Source organism: Harpegnathos saltator, unplaced genomic scaffold, assembly GCF_003227715.2.
Source record: "Harpegnathos saltator strain DR-91 unplaced genomic scaffold, Hsal_v8.6 scaffold235, whole genome shotgun sequence".
Taxonomy (NCBI): Eukaryota; Metazoa; Arthropoda; class Insecta; order Hymenoptera; family Formicidae; genus Harpegnathos; species Harpegnathos saltator.
Genome location: NW_020230023.1, coordinates 709,056 through 734,355, shown reverse-complemented (window position 1 = coordinate 734,355; position 25,300 = coordinate 709,056). Strand labels below are relative to the sequence as shown.

The following is a 25,300-nucleotide window of genomic DNA, read 5'->3' as shown; positions in this document are numbered from 1 at the left end:
AACATGCATCAATCACATATATTTGTACCCTATTTATATACGTGAATGTTTCAGTAATTAAACTCTGATGAATTTTGACAGAATCGTTTTCCCTTCCTTCGCAGCGGAAGCGGCGTCAGAGGCTCGTTCGACGATCCCGAATAGCCGAGAGGATTTACGATATATACGCACATACACGCACACGCAATAAATAAAATATAAAACAAGATACATCGCGTGTCCAGCGCGTGTAAAAAGAAATTGACTGGGATCGGTAAGACGCCATTTGCCTCGAAACCGTCCTAAAGAGCGTGTTTGCTTTCAGTCACTTTCATTGATGAATCCGTGGATTCAGTCCATGAATCAACGTTTCAGAGGCGATCTCGATCGCTCGGCCGAGTAACCGTGGATATTTTACAGCTCCTCCCGTGTAAATAAATCATCGGTCCGCTTGGTCGAGCGCCAGCGAGCGAACCATCGCGTCGAACTCGTGACTAATCGATTTGTATATAGAAACACGTATTAACGCTGCGCATATGTTTATTATTGCGACGAGTAATCGTAGCCGGATATCATTCGATTGCACTTAAAGATAGAGCACAAACATCGCGGATGCGCTGGAAAATAACCAGGAATAGCGTCTCACCAAATACCAGGCGTTACCTCAGGCTCGACAGCGCATCGCGAGTTTCGGCCAAACGCGAAGAAGAAGACGCGACCGACGTTTCCCGTTTGAAATCACCGCACCCTGTCCACCGCGCTGACGTCGGTAAGGCCACCCGCGGATAAAACAGCGCTTTATCGAGCGTCTCTCGCCTTTTTTATAGGCTCGGCCGATAAAGCGAATCATAGGGTGCGGGATATGCACGACGTGCCGCGCCGGCGCGGCTCGTCCGCAGTCGAAAGTTGCGCGGGGTGACGTAGTTCCGACTCCCCGTGGAATTCTCCTTTCTCTCGCGGAAGAACGGCGGAGCTCTTTCGAGCGAGAAAGAAAGAGAGAGAGAGAGAGAGAGAGAGAGAGATGGGGTGAGAAGGCGAGTGAGAAAAAGAGAGCATCGGCCACCGCACACGTCGCGTCGAGCCGTCGCTGAGTCTTCGTGCCGAAGGCACACACCGTCCCAAGCAGTCCAACCTCGATACGCCTTCGCCAATGATAAGATAAAGGTTAGCGTTTACGCGTATGCATGCGTGTGTCTGCGTGCGTAAGTGAATGAGAGAGAGAGAGAGAGAGAGAGAGACAGAGACAGAGAGAAACTCGCCCGTAGGCGTTGCGCCGTTCTTCTCGTGGATGTGTGCGCATCGTATCATCGGCGCGATACACACACGTCTCTCGCGATAACACTTTTTCCTTCTCTTTCTCTCTCTCTCTCTCTTTCTCTCCTCGTCCGCTGCTTCGACTTCTTCCGCGGTCGACCGTCCGTCTGTCCTTTCGTTCATCGTTTGCGGCAGCGACGGCTACCGGCTGTATCGGGCGATAACACCGAGCGACGCAGAAGCCGCGAACGCAATCCCTCGTGACGCACGGCCGGTGGAATCTCGGTGAAACGAGACTTTCGTGAACCGCGCAATCACAAGCGCGGCAGCCTCGGCCCGCGCGAGGTTAGGTTCGCGGGGGCTACCCCTCGCGGGGTCGGGGCTGGTGCGCGCGAGTAGGCGCCATCGTGCGACCGCCCACGGAAAAAGGCGCATTACCTGCTCGCGTACGTACGTGGGCAAACGAGCGGCCAACCGGCCGAACGCTGCGCGACGTTTAACCTATACGTGACGCGTATAATCGGACACGGAGACTTTTAATGGCTCGATTGGTAAGAGGTGAGATGAAATTGCCGTCGCGCTTGATCGGATACGTTCCGTCGGATCGGATCACCGAGACGCGGACGTCGAGTCGTTCTCGCTCGCGACGGAGAGAAGAAGGAAGGCGTGCTTTCGTATCGCGCGCGCTTTATCATTATCGGGAACATAACGCGTGCTATAAAAAGCGCCGCTCGTGAGTTATGTCGATCTTTTTTAGCCGCTGCTTTCTCGGATGTGGCGTACGGAGTTATCGAATATCAGGCGCTACTGTAACGCGTTACTTCCCCACCAGCGACGTCGCGTCTCTGGGAAGGAAACAGCAGCGCGGATGTTTCACGGAATGCCCACGGTTTCGGCCGGTCGCCTCTCCATCCGGAGCTGATATTCTCTTTGTGATAAATGTTCGACTTGGATCGAACGCTCGTGTTTATGGGCGCTTGAGAATCAAGTCACAGAATGTCGACACCTGGTCGCAGTTGGACAGCCCAACGGAAGTTGTCGCGTGCCAAATTTTATTTGCGGGAAGATAATGTCTGCGACATGTAACGCGAAAGCGCGCCAAGATCTGACCGCGGTCCAAACGTGCATTTGCGTTGTCGGATCCGCGTTATCCGGCGGCGAATGAAATTCGACACAAATAACCCGCGTCGAGGTCGACTAGACGCCTCGGGTCGACGAAGGCGCCTGGATCGATTTCAAAGATCACAAATCTGAATCGACTCGTGACATTTTCCACGGGGGAATCGCGCTCGATTTGCCGACGAATCAAGCGTCGACATTAACGGAAAGGACGTACACGTCAAGTTGCTTTCTCTCCGCTCGAGCGAATTATCGAGCGAATTCCGTCCGAAGGAACCAAGACGCACCACCGATGGCGGGAGATCGATTCGTCCCTGCTTATGATCGGACTTGACGCTACGTACACGCACGTACGCACGCACACACGACGCATAATATGCGCGACATGCACGCACGCCTGCATTAAGACGCAAGTGTGCGCTTGTGGTGCACGTGTAGCGCTCTCCCAGTTAGCATGCACATAAATAAGCCTCGCTTATAAACTCTAGAGACTGCGATTTCAACGAGTGGCGCTCTTTACTCCGGGCGAGAGATAAGTGCGCGCGCGATACAACACGCTTGTTTCCCCGATGACCATGACGCACTTATCGCGCGTTCATTCGCGCAACGTGTCATAGTTCACGAATTCTTTCCGCAAGCAATAAGTCTCGTTATCGAGCGGTATCAGCGCGCGCGTAGCTCTCACTTTGAGGAATATACGCGCCGCCGTGCCGATTCGCAATGGCGAGACGCAATGGCAACGTCCATCAAGCCTGGGCTATAAATACGGGTCACAATACACGGAAATTGTGCCCTACGTCTCCTCTGGCGGAGGCGCGACAGTGTGCCAAATATCAATCGCTAAATTAGAAACGCAGCTTGTCTACTTTACGGCCCATATTACATACACACATATATATATATATAGCCGTAGCGGAATAGCACGGACAGCTGTAGGATTGTGAAACGAGGATTGTTAACAACGTGCGTTTACACGTAAAGTTCGACGCCGGAGAGTAATAGAAACTCAACGGCCGAAGCAACTTCTGGCAGGCGTGATCGGCAGGCGCGAAACGTGCGTGACAAAATAATGCGAATTTTTGAACGATCGCCAACCTGACGAAAACTTGGAAGAACTCTGGGATCGGATTCAATTCTTCGCCCCCACGAGGTGAGGACGAGGCGAGGCGAGGCGAGGCGAGGTGAGGTTGTTCGCGCAGGCGACCGCTTGTCTCGCCTTTGCCAAGATGCCTCCGGACCCTTCCCTCGCGCACGAGCCAGACGAGAAGGCCCGAGAAGAGCCGTCTAATACACTTTTTGCCGCGAATCACCGACCCTCGTGTGCCCTTTCTTGTGCCTCGCACAAGCCGAGCTCGCTGCTAAATTCGTGTATTTCAACATGCGCCACGGCTTAAGGGCCGCGAGCGCACCGGATCGAAAGTGCAAGGTGTCGCAAGTCGAGAGACATCGTTAAATAGAGACAGTCGCCTCTTTTTCTCCTCGTTGCTCCTCCTCGCTCCTGTGTAGAGCCTCTCTTCCGCCGGCCATGCTTGTGCATAAGTACGTGGAAGGAAAGAGAGTGCGGAAAGCGACGGCTACAACGGCCGTGCGAGCGAGCGCGAGGAAGGACGAGAGAGACAGAGAAAGAGAATGGTCGACGTACATCATTTGGGCGCCGAGAAGTCTGGCGCGACCAGGCCAGGCCAGAGGCGCGTCTCTGGTTACGCGACTATTTGGAGCGCCAAGCTCGTAGCCGCGCCGGTGCGGCGGGTGAGCGGGGAACGCCGAGAGAAGGACGGCGGCGAAGCAGAGAGTGAGAAGCAGAGAGAGAGAGAGAGAGAGAGAGAGAGAGAGAGAAGTGTAGGTAGGTAGATAGAGGTAGGTAGGCGTCCAAGCGACGTCCACCATACCGAAGAGAGGCTCACAGGGCTACGGCACGCGAGAGGGGAAGAGAGGGAGGTCGCCGAAGGGGCCTCCGCAGGCCACATTCCAGGAGGACGCGAGTTTTCAAACATGCCCAGCCTGCGTGAATGTAGGTCCACGACCGATCCTATAACGCACGCACACAACGACAGCTCGTAGGAGCTGCATTCGTCGTCCCGCGTCTCGCGCCACTTCTCTTCATCCCAATGCTCGAGCGCTTCCCCCCATGGCGTGTCCCTTCCCCCCTAGAGCGCTGCTGCTGCCGCTGCTGCTGCTGCTGCTGCTGCTCCTCTATCGCGTACACGCGTACACACGTACACGTGAACCCACAGCTCTCCCTTCCCCTGCCCCTTCTCCGCCATGCGTTCCCTTTCCTCGTCCCCCGCGCTAACCCGGACGACCAGGCCGACCGAGCTGGCGACACCCTGTCTGGCAAGACCGGCCGGCGGACAAAAGAGGGGGAGCCAGCCCGCGCTGCGTTGCCACGTCCTCGGTCTTCGTGCTGCGCCTACCTTCGGCCCCAAGGACAAATCCGACGAGCCGTGCCAGCCGCACTAGGCGACTGCCGGTCTGCCGCTACCTCGATGCTTTTCCTCGCGACGCCCGCCGCCTGATATTATTCTCGATAGAACTCTCGACACTTCCTCCTTAAAGCGACGAGCGATAGAAGACGTGGACGTGAATAACGGAAAGAGACGAGACGAAGCGACAGACGTCAGCAAGCGATGCATTTCTTTCGCGCTTCCTTTCGCGTGAAGCGAATGAAAAAAAAACAAAAAAATGTTGAATGAAATAATGACGTCACGTTGATACGTCGACGGCTGATACACGGCAAGTGACGCCTCATCGGCGATCGCTCCCAAGTGAGAGAAATTTGGAGAAAGATTCCTTCTCCTCCCGAGGTGTAGGTTCATGGAATGCCTAAGCGATGACTCGTGCCCATATCCCTATGCGAAGGCCGATCTGCGGCGAGGTGGCAGGTGCCTTCTTTCCGTGATTGCTGTACAGCGGACGCGCTCAAAAGGGGCTTCGCAGTGATCGGCGTGAGCAAGAATAGCCGTCGTGATTCTTGGAAATAGAGTAGGGTGCCTCTTCAAAGAAGCGCGAGAGAATCCTCGTCGGCATCCTTGGTTTCTGCCGGTGGCGCGAATCGTGGAAATTTACGAGACCTCGTCCGTTTCTTTTTATCGGTCTATCTTGCTCGCGCGCTCGTTCATCGAAGTATATGCGAGCGTGCGGCGGCTTGCGTCATTGCCTCGCGGGTCTCTCTCTCTCTCTCTCTCTCTCCGCGCGTTCGTATGCGTTCATTGCGGCCTACGTGCGGCTAAGAAGAGACATGGCAACGGCGCGTGAAGCTAAACATATTAACTGTCGGCTCACGCCACAAAAACAACATGATCTCATTCCACGGCGCATATGCAAGAGGCTAGCGTATACCTCAAAATCTCATTCAAAAGCGATTCCAGCGGCACGAGAGAGGCAAAAAGAGACGACTAGAAGACGGGAGATCCTGTTCCGAGAAAGGCAACACCCGTATCAAAGAGCGAAGATACTCGAATTATACATACGTATAGAGGAAGAGATTTTGCTGCAAAAAATGACGTTACAGGAAAAAAAATACCCAATACGAGAGATTCGTCGTTGGTACCGAGTGGGAACAACAACACTCTCTCTTTGCACCGAGCGGTAGAACGATGATACGATTTCAGTCCCAGCGAACCTGCCTGCCAGTGATTGTAAGCTAACACGGTCACCAGCGTTTTTCCTGGAAAATCCCTTCACCCACCACCAGCTGCCTTCTCTCTGTCTGTAAAATTCTCTCTTATAACTGGCCGGTCTGACGTAGGCCTTTGATGTACATACCGCTGCGGCGTCCGTATCTCGTACGACGAACGTCCACGACCTAATCTAAATGATATGCCTGGCCGTTCGACGAAACGAGTCTCGTAATTGATTATAATCCGTTGCGATTTCCATCGATAATGCCTTCGTCTCTGAAACGTGTACGTTACGCTCGCGGTAAGGATAACCGTGTAACGGATTGTAGAAAAGCTCGGGATATTACATTCCGTGCGTATTCAGCCTCGTGCGTCGAGAAGCTGAACGGAGGCACAATCGGCTCTTGAGGAGAAAGGCGAGCAAAAATCGAGGCTCCAAGCTGGCTGCCGCAGCGAGCAGCTAAGCGACCGCGGCAGGCAGGCAGGCAGGCAGGCAGGCAGGCGTCAGACGTGCACGGCAGACAACATGGCGCCGAGAGCGCCGTCGTCATGCCGGCGTGACGTTTCCCGCGCGTCATTAACGGAAGTGAGCCCAGAAAATGGCGGAGTTTTATGGCGCTGAGGTGTGAAAGGGAAGAAAGAGGATGGCGTGGAGGGGGACGGCGGGGCGCCTACGTCCCGTGGACGGTGAAGCAGGCGAGCGAGGTAAGATGACGGGAGAGATTAGTCGAGAGGTTAGGTTAGGTTGCTAACGCAAAGAAAGAAGAATAACTGGTAGCCGCCTTCGGCGGTGGACTAGCGTCCGTACTGTACGAATGAGGCAACGGGGTATTGAGGGGGCGGCCAATGGAAGGAAAAGGAGGAGACGACAAAAGAGACACGTTGGACGGAGAGAGCGTTAAACGAAGCGAGTGGGGATACGTGGAAGAGAGGTCGAGAGAGTGCGAATAGAGAGCCCGAGCGAGTGAGAAAGCGCTCGACGACGGTAGAGGGGAAAACTGTTCTCAGTGGGAAGCGGTCGCAGTTCTCGCGCCGATGTGGTGGGGATGGAAATTAGTTGCGGCATCAACCAAGACCTAAAAGGAACTCCGGCGCCGCACGGCGAAGTCACTTCGTGCAATGTTACGCGTCAAGGTATACTCGTGCCTCGTTCTCAGTGCCGGTTTCGAAGCTCAAAGTGGTCGCGGTCGTCTCTGTCGTCACTGTTACACGCGGACCCACTCGTCGTTCTTGCGGCCGATCCGACTCGGTCGTCGTCAAGCGAGTTAAATGTGTAATGTGTTAAACGAAGACACTATGACCTGCGACTATGGTGTGAGTAAGGTGCTCAGCAAAGATAGTTCGGTGCAAATAATGCATTCGAAGCAACAGCAGTCGGTGCATCGGCAGCAACGGCAGCAGAAAGTAGGCGTCATGGGCAGCAGGCGTATTTTTCCGCCGTCCTTTAAGCTCAAGGTCCTGCACTCGTACAGGAATGACATGGACTGTCGCGGCAATCAACGTGCCACCGCGAGGAAATACGGGATACACCGTCGACAGATCCAAAAGTGGTTGCAGTGCGAGGAAAATCTGAAAAATTGTGCCGAAAATGGCAACGCCAGGCCGGCCTCGACGTCGACGACAGACTCATCCGCGAGTGCCACCAAATCGGACAGTGCGACGGTGACAGAAGTCGCGGGCCCTGCGGGACCTGCTGCAATCCTAGCGGCGCCGGCCTTGAACCTTAACGTTGCCAGACTGCATGGCGACGAGCTGACTACACAGCAGAGGTCCCCACCTCCCGCTTCTCCTCCGCATCTTCCGCGTTGTGGTGCATCCTCACCGGCCCGTATTCGGACTGTTTCTAAAAGTATGCTCTTGCAAAACGTCGTGCCTGTGGAATATTCGCAATATTCGTCGTCGTCGTCGTCGTCGTCGTCGGCGACGACGACGACGACGGCGGCGGACCGGAAACATCTCCATCGGGAAACGGAGAACGCGATGCAAGAGATCCACTACGTCGAGACTAAAATGGATCAGGACCGTCATTTTTACGGGGGGGATGGACCGACCAGAGATTTGGAGACAACCTCGCACAGCGTCAATGACAAAAAGGAGACGGTGGTGCATGAGGGCATTAGGAGTTACTATTGGTCACCTGCAGAACACCAATATACTTCGAGCAATATCGACACCAGTGCGCACCTGCAGCATCATCACCACCAGCAAAATCATCATTCGCCGAATCATCGTCCGCAGAGTTACGGAAACTTGTTCAACGGACAGTACAGTCTGATAGGAGCGGCGTTGATAAAGACCGAGCCATCTAGCCCAGACTCCACGGCGACGTCAGGGCCGTACGAGCCGACCGGCTCGCCCGGCGGCCAATGGGCCCCACAGTCGCCCACGGTACCGCATCAAGTCGCCAACAACAGCGGCAGCGGCTCCTCGTTGTCCGCTCACTACTTCGCGGCGGGCCCCTCGTTCTTGGAGAACGCGCACGTGCACGAGCATGGGCACGCACACGCGCGCACGCTGCTGGTTTCCAGTACGCCGTACTCGCCGCGCCTGCATCAGCAGGAGAGAGAGTCGGAGGAGACGACGGGCTACGCCAAAGAGGTGGGAGAGCAGAAGGAGAGGACGGAATATTGCGGGACGGTGATTAAGGAAGAGGTGGACCTGCCCGAAGATGAGGTATACGACGAAAGGCAGGAAAATAATGCGTCCCCGTTCATCGACGTGACCGGCGACCTGACGATAGACAGCTTAGACTCGGAAAGCGCTCCCGTCGAAATCGAGACGGACGATTGCCGTACGCCGAGTCCGCGCGACCCCGCCAATTCCGACAGGTCCAGCAGCAGCTCGTCCGATGATGGCAGCATCTCGAGCGAGATAGGCTCCCTCGATAGCGCTCCAGGTAATCAGAATTCATCCGCCAATCTCACCCGCAGACAGCAGCTTCGGCGGTCTTTCTCGTTGAACTTCAAGATCAACGTGCTCGACGCCTTTCACAAGGACGTGAAGGTAGCCGGGAACCAACGAGCCACCGCTAGGAAATTCGACATAAACCGTCGTCAGGTGCAAAAGTGGCTGCTGAAGGAAGTGGATCTCAGGGGTGAGATCGCACTTCGAGGGGACTCGGGCCAACAAGAGCCTGCTGCCCAGGAAGTGTTCGTCGAGTCGCCGATAGACCTGAGGATGATCCACGTCTCTTCAGACTACAGTCGTCCGTCGTCCGACACAGGTCTCGAGGTAGATTACGAACAATCACCACCGCACCTGCATGGTTACGAGCCGATTACTTCACGGCATCGTCCGTGGTATCACTCTTCATCGTATCATCTCACCCCCGAGACGGAACCGTCTGGCGAAACGGAGTCAACAGAACCGTGCCTTTTCTCCTGTTGCGCAGACAGACATACCACAACATCAACAACATCCTCCTATCAGGATCTCTCTCTGAGAGGATCCTACACGGAATCGCCGAGTGGTTTCTATTGTTATTCGCCCAAAGATTATCCAGAATTCTTCAACCTTCCCGAGGAACAGCCACCTTCCTCAAAGAGACAAGCTTATTCGTGGAACAATGCTCCCTCGCCGAAGAGACTTTGCCCTGACGACACGGTCTCACAAAGCGTGTCTACGCAAGAGAGGCCTCTTTGCCTCGTCAAACCAAAAAGGGCCTGGTTAATGGCTTCTCGCATGGAGGCGCTTGCTAGGTCGGCTATCTCAGAGTCGGATGCATCGCAGCCCTCGTCGTCAGCATCGACCAGGGACGACGGCATTCTCTTTAAACCGTACCTGGATAACCCTGTGTGCAGGCCCGCGAGTAACGACGCCGTCCAGCGCGACCTATCTCCCAATACCAGGGAGAACATTATTAACAACAATAACAACAATAACAACAGCAGCAGCGGTAGCAGCACCGACAGTGGGATCAACGACAACGACATCATCAATTGCCGGAGCGTCTGCAACATGAACGAAGATCACAACGGCAGACTCCCCTTCAGTATGCGACTGCCGCTCTCTCTGAAGCCTTTGGATAGACGATGCGCGGATCTGCAGCAGATCAGTAGCACGTTTACCAGGTATCCGATGCACCATGGGACTAGAGATCGTTGCTCGTTCAACGATCTGTACCTTCGTCCTACCTACGAGACGCGAACAACGGGCAATCGCGGCATCGCGCTGATCGACCGGAGCGGCTTTGTAATCGTAGGACACCCTCATTTAATCGTAGACGAGGAAGACGCGATTGCGATCGCGTCGATCTGTAGTTAATTACTTTACTTTAAGGATACCAAAAATGTCGGATTCGCGTTCAGGATGAGAAAGAGAGAGAGATAGGGGGGGAGGGGGGAGGGAAGAATCTACCGGCGAAGGATCGATCCGTACGTGATCTGCGACACGTAGCGAGCCACGTAAGCGCTTATCGTTTCCGCGGATCGGCCGGTGCCGCGTTATATATCGCGATAAAGTCTTAATCGGCCATTGGACGAGTCGAGGCGTAGAAGGAGATTATACATGGTCGCGTCCTCGGCTGGCGTCTTCTTCCAATTCCGCTAGACTTTCTCGATGATCCCCCTTCCCTCCCCGCCGCCCTCCCGTCTCGCCGTGCAAAAAATCGCGCAGATAGATCCGGCGGATTCTTTTTCCTGTGGCCTTATCGTCGAGATTAGAGCCCGCTCGTTATCTCGCTAGGCCGTTTAGAGGTCGAATGCGTTCGCTATAATTATAAAATTATGTCAGCGCGGTTTGTCCGTTGCGACGCATCCGAGGGATGGAAGAAAATCCGGACGGAGATAGCCTGAGCCGCTGATGGCAACATTTTGGCGCGTAACGCGTAACTAATTTGATTTACAGAGGTTCCGAGAACTTTGGCACCCACGAGATTCGTCCCCGACGTGATCGGGAATTTTTCGGGTCTTCGTCCGCGTTAGGGTCAGTTTCTTTCAAAATCGCCGGGAAACCGGAGTCCCGTCGTCCTCTGAATGATCTTATCGCGACTGCAGCTGCCCCTTGTCACTTGATTGTGCGATTGCATTATGCGATTAAGCATTATGCGATGCGGATTCTTCTAAGCAACGCACCGCTTTATGATTCCGCAAGATCACTTCCGTCATATTCCCACGTTTCATCGTATCTAGTTCAATCTCGGTTCTAGTTAGGATAGTTTAGTTTAATTTATTTTTCCCCTTCAACCATCTCTCTAGAGTTTAATACACCTTATTTTAGTTTAATTTAATTTTGCACTTTAGCGTAGCTTAACACTTACTCAATTTAGGTTTCGTGACCGAAAAACAAAAAAAAAATAAAAACAAAAAAAATAAAAAATCACAAAAACAAAAAGAACATAAAAATCATTCGAAGAATTATAGAGAAAAAAAATTCGAAATTCTTCCATTAAATCGCGTAAAACTATCGTACAAAGAACTTCGAAACTGTCCTTAGGATCGCAAAAGGAAATTCGAAACTATCGACGAATCGCATGATGCCAAAGTGACCGGAATCGCATTAATATGCGGCAGTAATAAGTAGTAATCAGCAGTGGACGTTAAACATTCCCGTCGGGCGAATATTACTTCTCTTCTCATTGGAAGGCATTGAGAAGATGCGGTTGTGTTTGCCCAGCGCCCACACGGAATATTCCCGACGAATCTCTCTGGCACGTTCGTACTCGCGCGAGTGGTGATCCACCTTCGGTTTCTCACACACGCGTCGCGATGTCTTGCATAGACTCCGCTAATCGCACGGATGCGTTGCACCAGACAAAGGCTAAACGGAAAGGAAAAAAATAGAACAAGCGAAAAACGATTTCGGACTTACCTCTTTCTGGATGCCTTTTCCCGGTGTTCCGCGGAAAGCTACGTCGTCGTCGGATAGAAACGCCGGCGGCGGACGCTCCGTTGCACAAGTTCTCGGTAACGCGACGCGCTACTCATCATTATGTTTTCCGCGTTCTGGCCGCGCGCGCGATCGCATTCGTCACCGGCCGCGAATCCGCAGTCGATCTCTGTGCGGCGATCGTTTAATTGCTCAAACAATTTCTTCCATGTGCGCACATTGCGTCACACGCAAACTACTTAGTATTACAACACCATCCTCGTTCCCTTCGATCATGCCTTCAGCGTCTGTCCAACCGGCCGTATTCGTCAGGATCTATCGGCAAAATTAACGGTAATTTCGTTAAAATTCTTCGGCCCAAGTTTTTCGGAACATGCACACACACACACACACACAAGGTCAAATTTATAATTATGTGTACATCAACGTGTCCGCGCTATATCTAATTACAAAACATAAATAATGATACAATGATGATTCATTTCATCATCGATCGGCGAATAGCGATGCCTTATATGTGATATGTTGAAAACAAAGAGAAAAGATTGAAGACACATACAGCTCTGTTGGAATAAAAAATATAATAAGTACATTTACATGTACAAATTAATTTTACCGTTAATTAGATTGGCCACTCAGTTGGATGGACGTCAGAGATGGAATTTTCACTTTTCGGCGGTTATTGTCTTTTCAGTTTCTTCTCTTGCTTCTTATTCTTCTTCTTCTCTCTCTCTCTCTCTCTCTCTCTCTCTCTCTTTCTCTCTCTTCTTCTTTCTCGCATCATTTCCTCTTATAGGCGCTGTTTACAAATATAGAAATATGTACATATCCCGCGAGGAATCATTCGACTTTTTATTATGTACAGGTTGGAACGCTGTCTGACACCGTCGAAATTCGGAGCATTCTCTATTTTGCATTTAATATAAACATCGTAATAATATTCGGAAAATTCTACGACGACGATCTAATGTCCCCGCGTTTAAAACGAGACGGGCTATTTTTGTATGATCACTTTCGTCCAAGCAAAAAAATAAAAGAGAGAGAGAGAGAGAGAGAGAGGAGTGAATAAGAATTTACGAGAGAGAGAGAGAGGGAGAGGGAGAGAGAGAGGAAAGATGGAAGCTCGAGGTGCAACGAGTCACAAGCACTTCCGCCGGAGATCACTTCGTGTGCCTTTATTTCGTAGGGATAAAACGAGACACAGAAGCGTTCTCGATGCACGGCAAGAGGCGTCGTGCGTTGTTCGTATACGCAATCGTGCAGGGAGAAATATTTCGCGAATGACCGTAGATTCGATAGACAAGAACGTGCACGAGTGCGCTCGCCGTGCACCTCGCTCTCAGTGTATTAATTTGCCAAATAACGACAAAGACTGATGGCGGTCCGCTGTGCGATTGAATAATAATTCGCCCGTCGATAGGACATTTGAGAGCGAACGGAAGGAAACACCGCGTTCGCGTGTCGAACGCAAACACACAAATAATGCTGACCGATCGGCGATCAGCGAAATCCCGCGAGTCGGTTAAAGCGATTTTAAAAAAGACACATACGGCTATGTTGAAAAATCTACGTGCCTTATATAATATAATATAATACTATATATATATATATATACATACATACATATATATCTATATATATGTGTGTATATTGTATGAATATATATTTTTTTTAGAGAGCGCACACGACGTGTGTGCCGCGCGTCGAATCTTGGTTTTATACCAGCGACATGTTATATAGTATGACATAATATCGTGTATATTTCTCATAACAATATCGTAGCGTTGTACATATGTAGTAGCGTTAGGAAGAAGCGCGACGGCAAGTCGCACGACACGCGCGGCAGGCAGTTTCGCGAGGAGACGAAACGCGAGCTCCGGCAAAGCTTGCTGTATCCTCGTTCGCTTGCTCGAAGAGTCCCCGCGCCAGAGAGTCGTGTGAGTTCCCGTTTAGATTTGCCGTCGCGCTGAAGAAAGAAAAGCGGAACAACAACCGAAACTGCGATGACTCAGACGTAATCGAGAGTCGCGCGCGCGCTCGTATCAAGCCGAGTTTATCGTCGAAAATATTTTGTGTACACAACAAATAGTTTCGGATGTAATCACGAGCGCGACTCTCGAGCGCTCCGAAATGCCCTGAAACATGCGTTTGGACAATCAACAGCGATAGGTCTGTTCTCGTTAGCTGAACCGTCTAATGTCAACTTCGACTCTCTACCTTTCGGCGTTTCCCTTCTCTTTGCCGGACCGGCGGAACATTGATTCTCTTTTTCCGCTCGACGTGGCTTCGTGCATACTTCTTTCGTCCTCGCGGCAAAAAGTGCAACCCCAAGTTTAGGTAAAGAGAACAGACCTGATGTATCCTCGTCGAGCCCGCCGTCTCTCCCGCGGGAACGCGGGAAGACAAGTAGCTAAAAACCAGGGGTTGTTTATGAGCCTCGAAAGACCCCTCAAGTGGAATACTGTGTGATTATTGCTCTGATAGTAGGTAGTAGGGCTTTCTTTTCGACCTACTCGCAAACATCATGGGTTTTCGTGAAAAGCGACAGCGAAGTATCGCAAAGTCTGCTTTTCTTCCTTTCTTTCTTTCTCCGATGAACAATACGCTTTTCTAATAGCCGCTTCCGGGCGATAGAACTCCATAGGATAACGAGTGTTGAGATAGAAAGTCACGAAGACGTAAGGTGAAAATGAACGATCGCCGAGAGCGGCGTCTGTTTTACAATCGCGCAGACCTCCAAAGCCCACGACGTCGCGAAGAAAAAAAGTTGCAATCTACAAAGTTACAAACTTCACGGCGATTTCTCCCCGCGCGAGGACGCGAGGCTCCTTCCAGGCATGACACGGCTGTTTCAATATTTGTGAGGAATTTGACCGATCGATACCGATGGAAGTTGGAAAAGAAGCAGCGCGGCCGTACTATGATTTTATCCACTCGTTAATATCGCGCGCGCGCGCGCGCATATATATGTGTTGGTTTCTTTCGGGCTGAGAACGCGATATCTGCCGCAATCTAACTCGCGCGAGCTGCCTTAGCATCGGCCAACAATGATTCACAAAGGTTTCCCTCTGATAATTCGCCGGCAAGGTCGCGAGCGCGAAAGAGCTCTCGCTTATCTCCCCGAGAATCGCGAGAATGCGCGGAGCAGCGCGGCGCGCTTCGCCGCGCCGGCGGACGGATGGCGCCGATTTTCGCGCACTGGGAACGCGCGCGCGCGCGCGGCTGCATTCATACGCTCGAGACAAACATCGGCACGAGCGATAACATCGCGTCGTGATTATTCTCTCGCTCGGAGGGACTTCGGCCTCCTCACCGTGGAACCGAGCGCTCGCCGCGATCAGCCGACGTGATTCTTCCAGCGATGCGCTAATTCTCTCAGCCGCCGAATTCGCACGCGAGGGTCATCTTTCGTCCCGCTGACCTGGTAGAGATCATCGGGCTTGGCCGGTCGAGAATCTTTCAGCTCATTCCGCCGGACAGGTATATTCTTGCTCTCTCACTTCCGCCGCCGATCGTCGAAGATAATAGCGACTTAAAAACCCACGATGTTTGCAGGTAGCGCGACCGCCGGAAACGAGTGCCGGCACTCTCTCGGGTCTCTTCTCTGTTCGATCCAATTTCCAGTTGGAAATGGAAATTCTCTTTTCCCTTAGAATTTTAGTCCTAATTCGTCATTGGATTTCAACGAACGAGGTCACACGCGATCGAAACTCGTGAACGCGTCTCCGTGGCTGCGCGACGAATCCCAATTATCGCGGGTGGATTGACATCCCGGCCGGATTTCTGAGCAATCGAGCGGTTGCCAGGCGACAGCCAAGAAGGGCAATTCTGTAAATCACCGCCGCAGACAGGGCAGTTACGTTAATGTTTCAATATTCCCGCTTAATCGAGCTCATTCGCGGCGCGCATTATCCGATGCGATTGCCCGCGCGCGCGCAATCGCCTCGTACCGAGCGATCTAATTTATCGTCTCACGAGTGATAAATCCTCCCGATGGTTACACACGTGCGCTAATTACTCCCACGACGACGATCGGCAGAGACAGCCCCGACTTTCGCGTTTTGAAACAAGTGTCGCGCGCGTTTTTCCGCGCGATTCACCTTTTCTTCTCCACCACCCGAGATTCCTCCCGAGCGCCCCGAAAGTGCCGCGCGTAACGAACTTCCGGCTCACTGCAACACAGCATTGAGCGAAAATAAGAGCGTGAAAAGAAATCACGGAATAATTCCCCAGCTGAATTCCACAATGGAGAGGGCGGCGAGTGAGTGGAGTGGAGGGGAGCGCGAGCGCGAGCTCGACGAGGAAAATAGGACCGTGCCTTGTCCGCGATCGTTGTGGTGGTCAAGGCGACAGTGTACAATAAAACTTAGCGTAATCGTAAGCCATAATGAGTTACATAATGCCATAACGTTTTACACAATAAAGCGTCGAGTGACTGACGAAAGGAGCGGTGCTCGATAGCGCGTAAGATATCCGCAGCCGGAGTGTGCCTTAGGTGTACGCGTGTGCGTTAATGCGTTAGTCCCCGTATGCGCGTGTGTGTGCGTGCGTTTGTGCGTGTGTGCGCCCCGTCGTATGTACCACAGCCCACAAGAGTCTATTAACATGGCATAAGGCGTATATAGTATATTTTCTAAGGGAAGAGAGTGGGGGAGCCTCTCCCGTGGGCGAACCCCTGTGCGTCTTATATATATATATATATATATATATATATAGAATAGAGAGAGAGAGAGAGAGAGAGGAGAGAGAGAGAGAGAGAGGAAGAATCCGCATAACAAAACAACAGAAAAATATACCGTGAGCGCAAGAGACGCTCGTATATCGTGCATGTACAAAGAGAGAAAAATTTATATGTGTACATATATATATATATGTGTGTGTGTGTGTTCGCAAAGAGGAGGAAAACTATGAAATTAGGGATCAAAGCAGATAGAGATATATATATATCTATATATATATATACATCTATATATATACATATACATACATCAAAAGTTATATTTTGATACGATTATCTTACACGATCCGAGAACGCGCCTCTCTAATACCACACCCCGAGTGCCTTCGAGTCGCTCGTGCCTTACAGAGTGTCCCGCGCGAAGAGGGAGCCCCCTCCGAAAGAAGGACCGAAATCGCAACGCTTTGACTCGCGAATAGTCATATCCTTCCGACGAAATTCAATCAAAATAAGCAGGAAAAGAAGGAAGCGCGGAAGACGAGCCGCAGTACCCTCCTCCCGCGCAAGCGAAGTGTATCAGTATTCGAACTATTCCTTATTTATTATGTAATTGCGTACCCGCTATAATCGTATAAAAAGATCGCCCCGATCTCGCGAGTCGTCGGTCGATCGGTCGGTCGTCGTTGTTTGTACGCCTTCCTGATTGTAAAAACTTGGCGAAAACTGCGAGTCCCCCCCCACCCCGCCCCGCCTCTCGTCGTCGATGCGTGCGATCGTTTTAATTGCGTTATCTCGCGTTTATTGACACGCGTGCCGGCTCGGTAAACACCGAGGAGGAGAAAAGCGCGAGGGGACGCGCAGCGGCACCTTCGGCAGCTCAAAGTGCGATAGTCGTATAAAAAACGTGTTCGAAGAATTCTCAAAGGGACAAGTAAACACTCTCGCCTTGCGAACAATCGCCACCCGTTAGAGGCGCGAGGGTGGTCAACAGGAGCGGCGCTATCAGCGTTCGGTATAGTTTTATCGCGTAGTTCGTCGTTCGTTCGCTCGCTCGCTCGCTCGCTCGTGCGAGCTTTTTCTCATTGATGAGTTTCGTCCGAAACGACCATATCCGTTATTGTGATTCATCGGGAGGAAGCGAACGGATGAGAGGAAAAGGCGAGAAAGAGAGAGGGAATGCGTGTGTGCGTGCGTGCGTGCGTGTGCATAGGAAAGTGTCGGAGAGTAACGAGAGAGAACGTGTACGGATTTTTTGTGCTGCGAGGAAGGAACGTGAGGGAAGAGCGTTTAAAAAATGTGAAAGAGAGAGAGAGGGAGAGAGAGAGGGAATGCGAATCCTCTCTTTTAGTTACGTTCGCAGAGAGGCGGAGACGATTGTAATTAAAACAAATGGATTACTCTTCCTATTTAATTTAAACTTATTCGGGGGTGCCTCTGCGTGCACCCTGCCTCCCCACCCCTGCGCGCGCGTGTGATCCAGAGTTAAGTATTGTATTATATTTGAGAAGAAATATAAAACGGTTGTTAAAAAAAAAATGATAAGATGAAAAAAAACTAAACAAAAGAAAAAGAAGCCCAGGCGTTCTCTCATTTTCCCTGCCCGTCGAATTTATCGTTTAAGGCGCGATCGCCGTCCATTAATAATTTCCCGGCGACGTTTCTGCAAGACGCTATCCGTCGCTGCAGACGCGAGCTGAAACAATATTATCGCCTCGATAATTTGAGCATTAATTCGAGAAAGACCGTCAACAGTGTGTAATTCCCCTCGCGGGGGGGGGGGGAAGGTCGAATGCTCCTCGTTCGTTCGCCTCGAATTTCTGCCCGCGAGGAGATTACCGGACGCGGACGAATGACGGATCGACGATAAAACACGCGGAAAATAAGCGGCGGTTTGCTCCGCGATGCTCTTCGGTTAGTTCAGGCACAGCGCGACGTTATCGATCGCGTTATCGAACGACGAGCGACGATCGTGCCCATCGATCCGACTCGAAGCCGTGCGCGTATCTTTTTCTTATTCGAGTCCTAAAGAGGACGGATTCCTCGCGACTGCGGAAGAAAGCGCGCTCGAATTGCCGCGATTGACGCAATCGTTGTCTCTTTCGCCGCGTTATGATTCACGGAGAGTATCTCTCCCTCTCTTTCTTTCCTTCTCACGCGGCTCTACAAACCGTGCGAGGCGCTTATCTCCCGGACGAGAGCGTTTCGACGGTTACGTGATGTACACTAGGAGAGAGAGAGAGAGAGAGAGAGAGAGAGAGAGAGAGAGAGAGAGAGAGAGAGAGAGAGAGAGAGAGAGAGAGAGAGAATAAGAATCCCATTCCCCGGTCTCGCCGTCGATTCATTTCCGCTCACGAGCCGTGGAACAATAATCAGCACGACCGGGCAGCTTGTAAAATAGCCCGGATTAAGTCTCGCCGCATTATCGGTCCGCTCGGCGATCGCTCTTATCGTAACGCCGATAAACGCCACGCGTCTCTCGGCAATAGTCTCTATTTCGCGATATCACGAAATGTCGCTCGACGAAATTCAGCCGGCCTCATAAATCGCGCCCGCGCGGTGAGAGTGCTCGCGATTAAGCCGGCCGAGTGCACAATCGTTCTCCCTCGTCGAGAGGAGGAGAACCGTCCCGCTCGTATCGTTGTGTTCGACGAAGAGCGACGTGGATCGCACAATCTCCCGATCTTTCCGGCCGATCGATCTCAAGTCGGCAGGTCGCGTCGCGCGCTCGACGGCTCCCCGCGTCTCTCCGCGTCTCTCAAGCAGCCGCGAGACGCGTGCTCTCCTCGCGTAATTAGCGATTTACGCAATTTCGCGGAGCGCGATGCGCGAACGATGCGCGAGCGTGTTCCGTGAGTGTGTCGCGTTCCTCGAAGAAGAGGCCCCGTGGCGATATCTCGACCCTCCGCGCGAGATGGATTAAAGGCGCGACGCAGATAAGCGCGCGCCAGCTCATACGAGCGCGCGCACGCAACTCGCCTCTGTTGTCGTCCATCTCTGTTGATGCGTCGTCGGTGCATTGTTTTCCGTTATCGCAGCCTGATATTGGCAACTCGAGGTTGCGAGACCACCGGACCGCGCGCGTTCGGTACCCCGGCCACGCGTCTCGCAGACTCGCGAGCGTGGCTTTTCCTCGAGTTTTCTCCTCGTCTCGGAACGTCTCGATAACGATGATAACAATAATGATAGATATCGTGAGCCGTATTGTCAAATCTATTTTCTTGGAGACGGAGCGAGGATCTCGCGAAGATTCAAGAGTAAAAAGCACTTCCTATCGGCAGAGTCGATCGCGACCTTAGCGAGGGGTAATTTGTATCATCAAATCCCATAATTGCAAACGGTACGAACAGATTTTGTACATCGATCTATTAATATCGATATATAGAAGTTTCACACGGAGTACAGCGTCTCTCTCTGTCATGTTTAATGAACATTACACATGTTCATGTATTATATTGATATTATATAATAATATAATATATACATTAATATAATATTTATATTATCAATATCAATATCAATATTGTATATTATATTTTTTATACCATTATTGTCTTTTATATTCTATTGTAATATATTGCATAACATTGTATTAGAATTATATTGTATATTTATATGAAAAAAGTAAATATAATGTGTTGAAATTAATATATTTTCTCATTTCATTGAGACGTCCCTTTAGATGGGTTTTCTTAAAATATCACTTCTCCGCTCATTCTCCTGAAGTTTGCTAAAAATTTAAACATCGAAATTAAATTTTACAAAAAATAAATAATGTCTTTCATTTTTCGGAACATTCACACGTTGCTATCAAGAAAATATAATGAGCGGAGGGGTGACACAATTTTCAGCGGGAAACTTGGAGAATTTTGCATTTCTTCAGTCTTTGGATATGATCCTTTGAGACGATTGTTGCCAATATTTTTAGAGTTTATCATCCATTTCCGCGTCCCGTTAAAGCGGTCGCGCAGAACGACGTGGAGAATGCATGCCACATAGTTTATTTTTGCTATGCAATTTGCATGATTTATCGCCGATGATTATTATCGCACAAGTCCGTCGTAACGGAGAATAAACGCTCGCTATGAAAAGGAAAGGAAAATATCAAGTGAATCATGCATTTTCACACACACACACACACACACACACCGACACGCGATCCCGCTTGTAGTTGACACAGTGGCTGTAATGAAGAATTGTTAATGAGCATTTATTCGCGTCGCGTACATACGACTGACGTAATGTTGATATTATTTTTTCTCTCTAATTACTAGCCGTGTATATCCGTAACAACAGTCGATATAGTAAAAACGGAAAAAATCCAGAATCGGAACACGTGTCGAAGAATTTTTTCACCTCGTTTCTCCCTTGTCGATCGAGAAAATTCCTACGATTTTATCTCTAAATTAAAGTAAAAACACTCGAGAGAGAAAGGACAGTTTCCTCGCTACAATGCCAATCCTCGCGTATTCCTTTCCTATTTTATGCATTTTGGTTTTACGCATTTTGTCATATGGATTGAAAAACGTATCGTCCAGCTTGTGTTCGTGTTGCAACGTGAGCGATGCCAATGCACCTGCGAGCAGATTGAACGGAATCGTTATCGCGGTAGTTAAACACGCGGCAGATGAAATTCAATTTCATTTTCCATCTGTACGCTTCCTCCTTCCTCTCTCTCTCTCTTTCTCGCAAATAAAATGTGTGCGTGGTCGAGCGCCTCGCTGCAACTAGCGCCACACTTCGCTGTTTCAGCAGCAACGGGACAGTCGGCTCCCTGACTTACCAACGGTGTATCTTATAGTTCAGTAGTGGATCAAGTTTTTGAATTTTTTTTCCTTGTAAAGATAAAGCGGCGATTTGTCGGAGAATTCTCTCGTGCACATTTTTTTTAAATTCTCGAGATTATCGAGCCAAATTGCACCAATTACGGGCTGCGTCGAACTTGAAGCCAAGAAGTCGACGAGGAATGTGGATCCGTCGAATGACGGATTAGCCGGAGCGTCTTCCCCCCTCTTTCCCTCCCTCTTCGTCTCTCTTTGTCTCTCCTTTTCTTTGATTGCCTCCGTTAAACCGACGATAATGACAGTACCAGCCGTTTTTTTTATTAAGGCCATCGCGTGCGCGCAAAGCAGACCTTGAATCGAAGCATGACTGTTGCAACGCGTCAATCAACGACAATAAATGTCACTGGCTGGTGCGACGCTATTAAGAAGGGTGCAGTAGCGCGATTCAAAGGAAGGAGAAAAAAGAGGTCTCGGTGGCTCCGACGGAATGCAACCCGCCGGGCGCGCGGTGTTATTGAGAAAAGGATTCCTCGTCGTCTCGATGAGGATCGACCTGGGGGAATTGAAAAGCAGCCATGACGAAGAATAATTGCGGTACTTAATATTAATTCACAATGGAACATTAATCAGAATCGATGATCTCACACACTCTGTCGTCTCTCGCTCCATCATCAGTCTATCTCACATCATCGCCTGGCGAGAGCTCCGTCGTGTAGGGGAATTTTTCAGACAACCGTGCGTGGAATAATCCGAGCCAACGTGTTTACAACCGCAAATGTTTACTGCAAATCGCAGTCTCTTCGCTTCGGGCCCTGCTCCTCTCGCATGGCCTCTTCCAAGTCGCAGCTCGAGCCAACGGAAATTCGGTCGAGGCGCGAGCTTGGGGATGACATCATGCGCTCTTTCGGAAAGAGAGACGCGTCGCGCGATACTCCGCGCGACGTGCGATAAGAGATAATCGCGTGTCGAAGAGCGCGATGGGCGCTCAGAAAGCAGCTCTCTCGGTCGATCCGCGCCGACCGGATACACAAGAGCATACGAAAAGGACTTTGGCGTCGCTCCAACGACCGCTCGACGGCGACGCGTTGAGAGATGTTCCTCCGTTTGCGGAACACGCGCACAGCGCGCACAGTAGACGGACGAGAGCCCGAGGTTTCGGCGATGGCACTTCGGGTACGCTGACTCACCTCGTCTCGCCTCGAGCGCAAGGTAAGACTCGTAAGGCGGGGAAGTGTGTCGCGCAACGTGAAATCGCCGTGTTATCCCGGCGCGCGGGCTGGCTGGCGCGAAGAACGCGCCATTTGCCAAACGCTATTGTCGCTCATGAATTTTCATCGATCGCTATAGCCCACGGCCGCGGTTTCTATGTCCTACATATTTCCCCGCACGTGTTATTCCCCTCCCCCCGCCCCTCAACTATAGATTAAAGATAAGTCTCTCGGCGACCAGCGACGTATAGCGGAATCCTTCCCTCAGCCCTGATCCGACTCGCCATCCGCTTTCGGTGACGACCCGCGCCTACGAGATCTTTCATGGATCCTTCCTCCAGTTTTCTATTTTATATCGCTGCGAGAAATCGCTGCGGATTCCCGGAGGATCAGTTTTCTGAGACTTTTCCAGATGCGCTCTCCGTGCCTCGCGGCAAACAGTCCAGAAAACAGGTCCAGGTGTTGTTTCGTGTTGTTTCGTCAGCGTCTTGCGACGAAAATATTTCCCGCAAAGGACAACGACGTGACAATGTTCTGGATAAGTCATTTAATATTGTGAAGACACTCGTAGTCGCTCATATTCGCGAAATGTCGTTTATTTCAAGTCTCAATGCCGACGTCTGTACCTTGATCGCGCTAATCGGAACGGAATACGAAAAGCAGAGATTGAGAATTTTTGCAAGTCTATATGGCCGGGAATATCAAGATACAGAGAGGTCGTGTGATTATGAGCAGCGAAGAAATGAGAATGTTTGATTGCGCGACGTATCGAGAGAGATGTCAAGTTCGAACGCTAATTTTCGTCCGCGAGACTGCGGAACGCTCGACACACGTAGACAGCAAGGAGAGACGCTCATTTTCGCGATAGCTGCTAATTATAAGACAGACACCGAGTAGAGAGTTTCTTTGGTTACGTGTGTTTCCAAGAAGACGCGTATCAAGAAAGAAAAACATGAAGCGAAGCCGCAAGAAACACCCCGCGGCCCAGCAAAGTTCAACGACGTTGATCCAATGAGCTGATAGTGAAACGGAATGAACAATTTGCAACTATTTGTCGCTGGGAAAGTAAAAGGATGCGAAAAAGTGTGACCAAGATAGATATACGAACGCACGATACATTTTCGAACAAGATGAGTTTTTTAAAACTACACACGCGATTTATCGTTTCTTGCGCGGTTTCTTACGAGGTCTTTTTGTCAGCTTAAGTGCGTTTAGTCCGATTAGTCTGCGACCTAACTTGTCAAGTTTTTATCTGCTCGACGTATCTCTTGTTTAATTCCTCAGACCTTTTTCCCACGTTGCCGGCTAACGACAAGTAGTTGAAATTATCGTTAATTGATGCTAATGCTAAACTTACTTTACTGGTGCTGCTGCGAGACATACTCGAGCACGAGGTGTATGTAGACCAGGTTGTACAAATTTTCGGATGTCCAAAGAGATTTTTGTCAATCTGCTGTTTGTTCTATTGATCAGCGAATAATTGTAGCCTGCATCTTGTTCCTGAAAAAACACAAAAATTATATCAGTAAAAATCTGTACTCCCGATTTATTCTTTGATACTTTGGATTTTATCTTGTTCCATGTCGTAATTTGGAACATTAAAAAAAAAATACGTCAATGATAACTGCTTGACTTTGATCACGTTTAAGAACCCAAGAAATATTTATCTTAGACATTAATTTATTCCTCGACAGTCCGCTTTCGGCCCCGGATTATTCTTATATTCGAATAAATATTATAAATACCGATAAATATTGTAAATTTTTCAAGCGTGACAAATATTGCACACATTTATTGTAAGTACTTTAAGGATGGAAACTGTAGCTCGTATAAGCATCGTTAATAAAAATTTTGCTTTCGAGAGCTATGCCGGCTCGGGAATAAAACATACGATACAAAATCCTGAGTTAAATTGTTTCATTCCTTATATTTAATCGCGGTATACTCTTCGCATTCGACCTAACACAATAAGTTTTGTGTCAGATATTCGGTATATTCACAAAGAAATGCCAAATTCAATATTGCTTTTCATACTTGCAGGACTAGAAGTGCCAGAGAGCTGAAGGAAGAAGCCATGTGTTAAATACGTAAATAACATAATAACGGAACAACACCGATGACCGACTGTTACAAGTCTCCGGAGGTGAACACTGTTTTAAGCAAGGACGATATACACAAGAGATACCAGGATTCCGCGATGGTGATATTCAAAGTAATAACAACAAATTCGAGCTCTACGCGTAAGCTACATATAAATATAAATGTCTCTCTCTAAATTAAAGGAGCAACAGAGCAAGAGGCAGGAAGTTGTCAATTATCTCAGTTTTGGAGACAGTCGTAGGACTACAGAATACAACAGTAATGGAAATCAGCCCGTTATCATACGCAGGCCCGCAGATTCGGTGATTAGACAAAATAATCTCTTGCCGCCGCAGATATTAAGAGCTGGAAGAAAATTGTACGATAATTTAATGAATAAAGCACGCCCAACCTAATTGTTAGTTCAATAAATTTGTTCGTTTGCTTTATTGTGTCTATCGAAGTGTCAAAAAATCCCGAACTAGGCGCAACTGTCAATTTTATCATTTATATGTGTGTACAATTCATACATAATTCAAATTCGTCTAAAATCTCACGGGAATCTTAATATACAAATATATCGCAATACACGTTATTATATTTTTCTCACGTTACTCGATACCATACGGTCCTGTAAAATGTTCCGTCGCAATCACGCTCTTTTTTTAATTATACAAAATACATTTGGTAATGTAATAATAGATTCTATCACGAAATAAATATATATATCACAATAAAAAACATAACAAAAATAAA

The 25,300-nt window shown here is 49.9% G+C and overlaps 2 protein-coding genes across 3 annotated transcripts; both read left to right on the top strand.

Moving 5' to 3' along the window:
* Positions 1 to 874: 874 nt before the first annotated feature.
* Positions 875 to 24,976, top strand: LOC105186840 (uncharacterized). 2 transcript variants are annotated; one of them, XM_011147320.3, is made up of 3 exons: positions 875 to 1,143; positions 24,506 to 24,677; positions 24,748 to 24,976. In XM_011147320.3, the coding sequence occupies exons 2-3, from the start codon at positions 24,582 to 24,584 to the stop codon at positions 24,958 to 24,960; spliced, it is 309 nt and encodes a 102-aa protein (XP_011145622.1). In that variant the 5' UTR covers positions 875 to 1,143; positions 24,506 to 24,581; the 3' UTR covers positions 24,961 to 24,976. The 2 variants fall into 2 exon arrangements, with proteins under 2 accessions (XP_011145622.1, XP_025154500.1); XM_025298715.1 differs by lacking the exon at positions 875 to 1,143 and adding an exon at positions 22,180 to 22,466.
* On the top strand, positions 4,170 to 11,589 carry LOC105186843 (uncharacterized). Its single transcript, XM_025298714.1, has one exon. The coding sequence runs from the start codon at positions 7,242 to 7,244 to the stop codon at positions 10,233 to 10,235; it is 2,994 nt and encodes a 997-aa protein (XP_025154499.1). The 5' UTR covers positions 4,170 to 7,241; the 3' UTR covers positions 10,236 to 11,589.
* Positions 24,977 to 25,300: the final 324 nt, after the last annotated feature.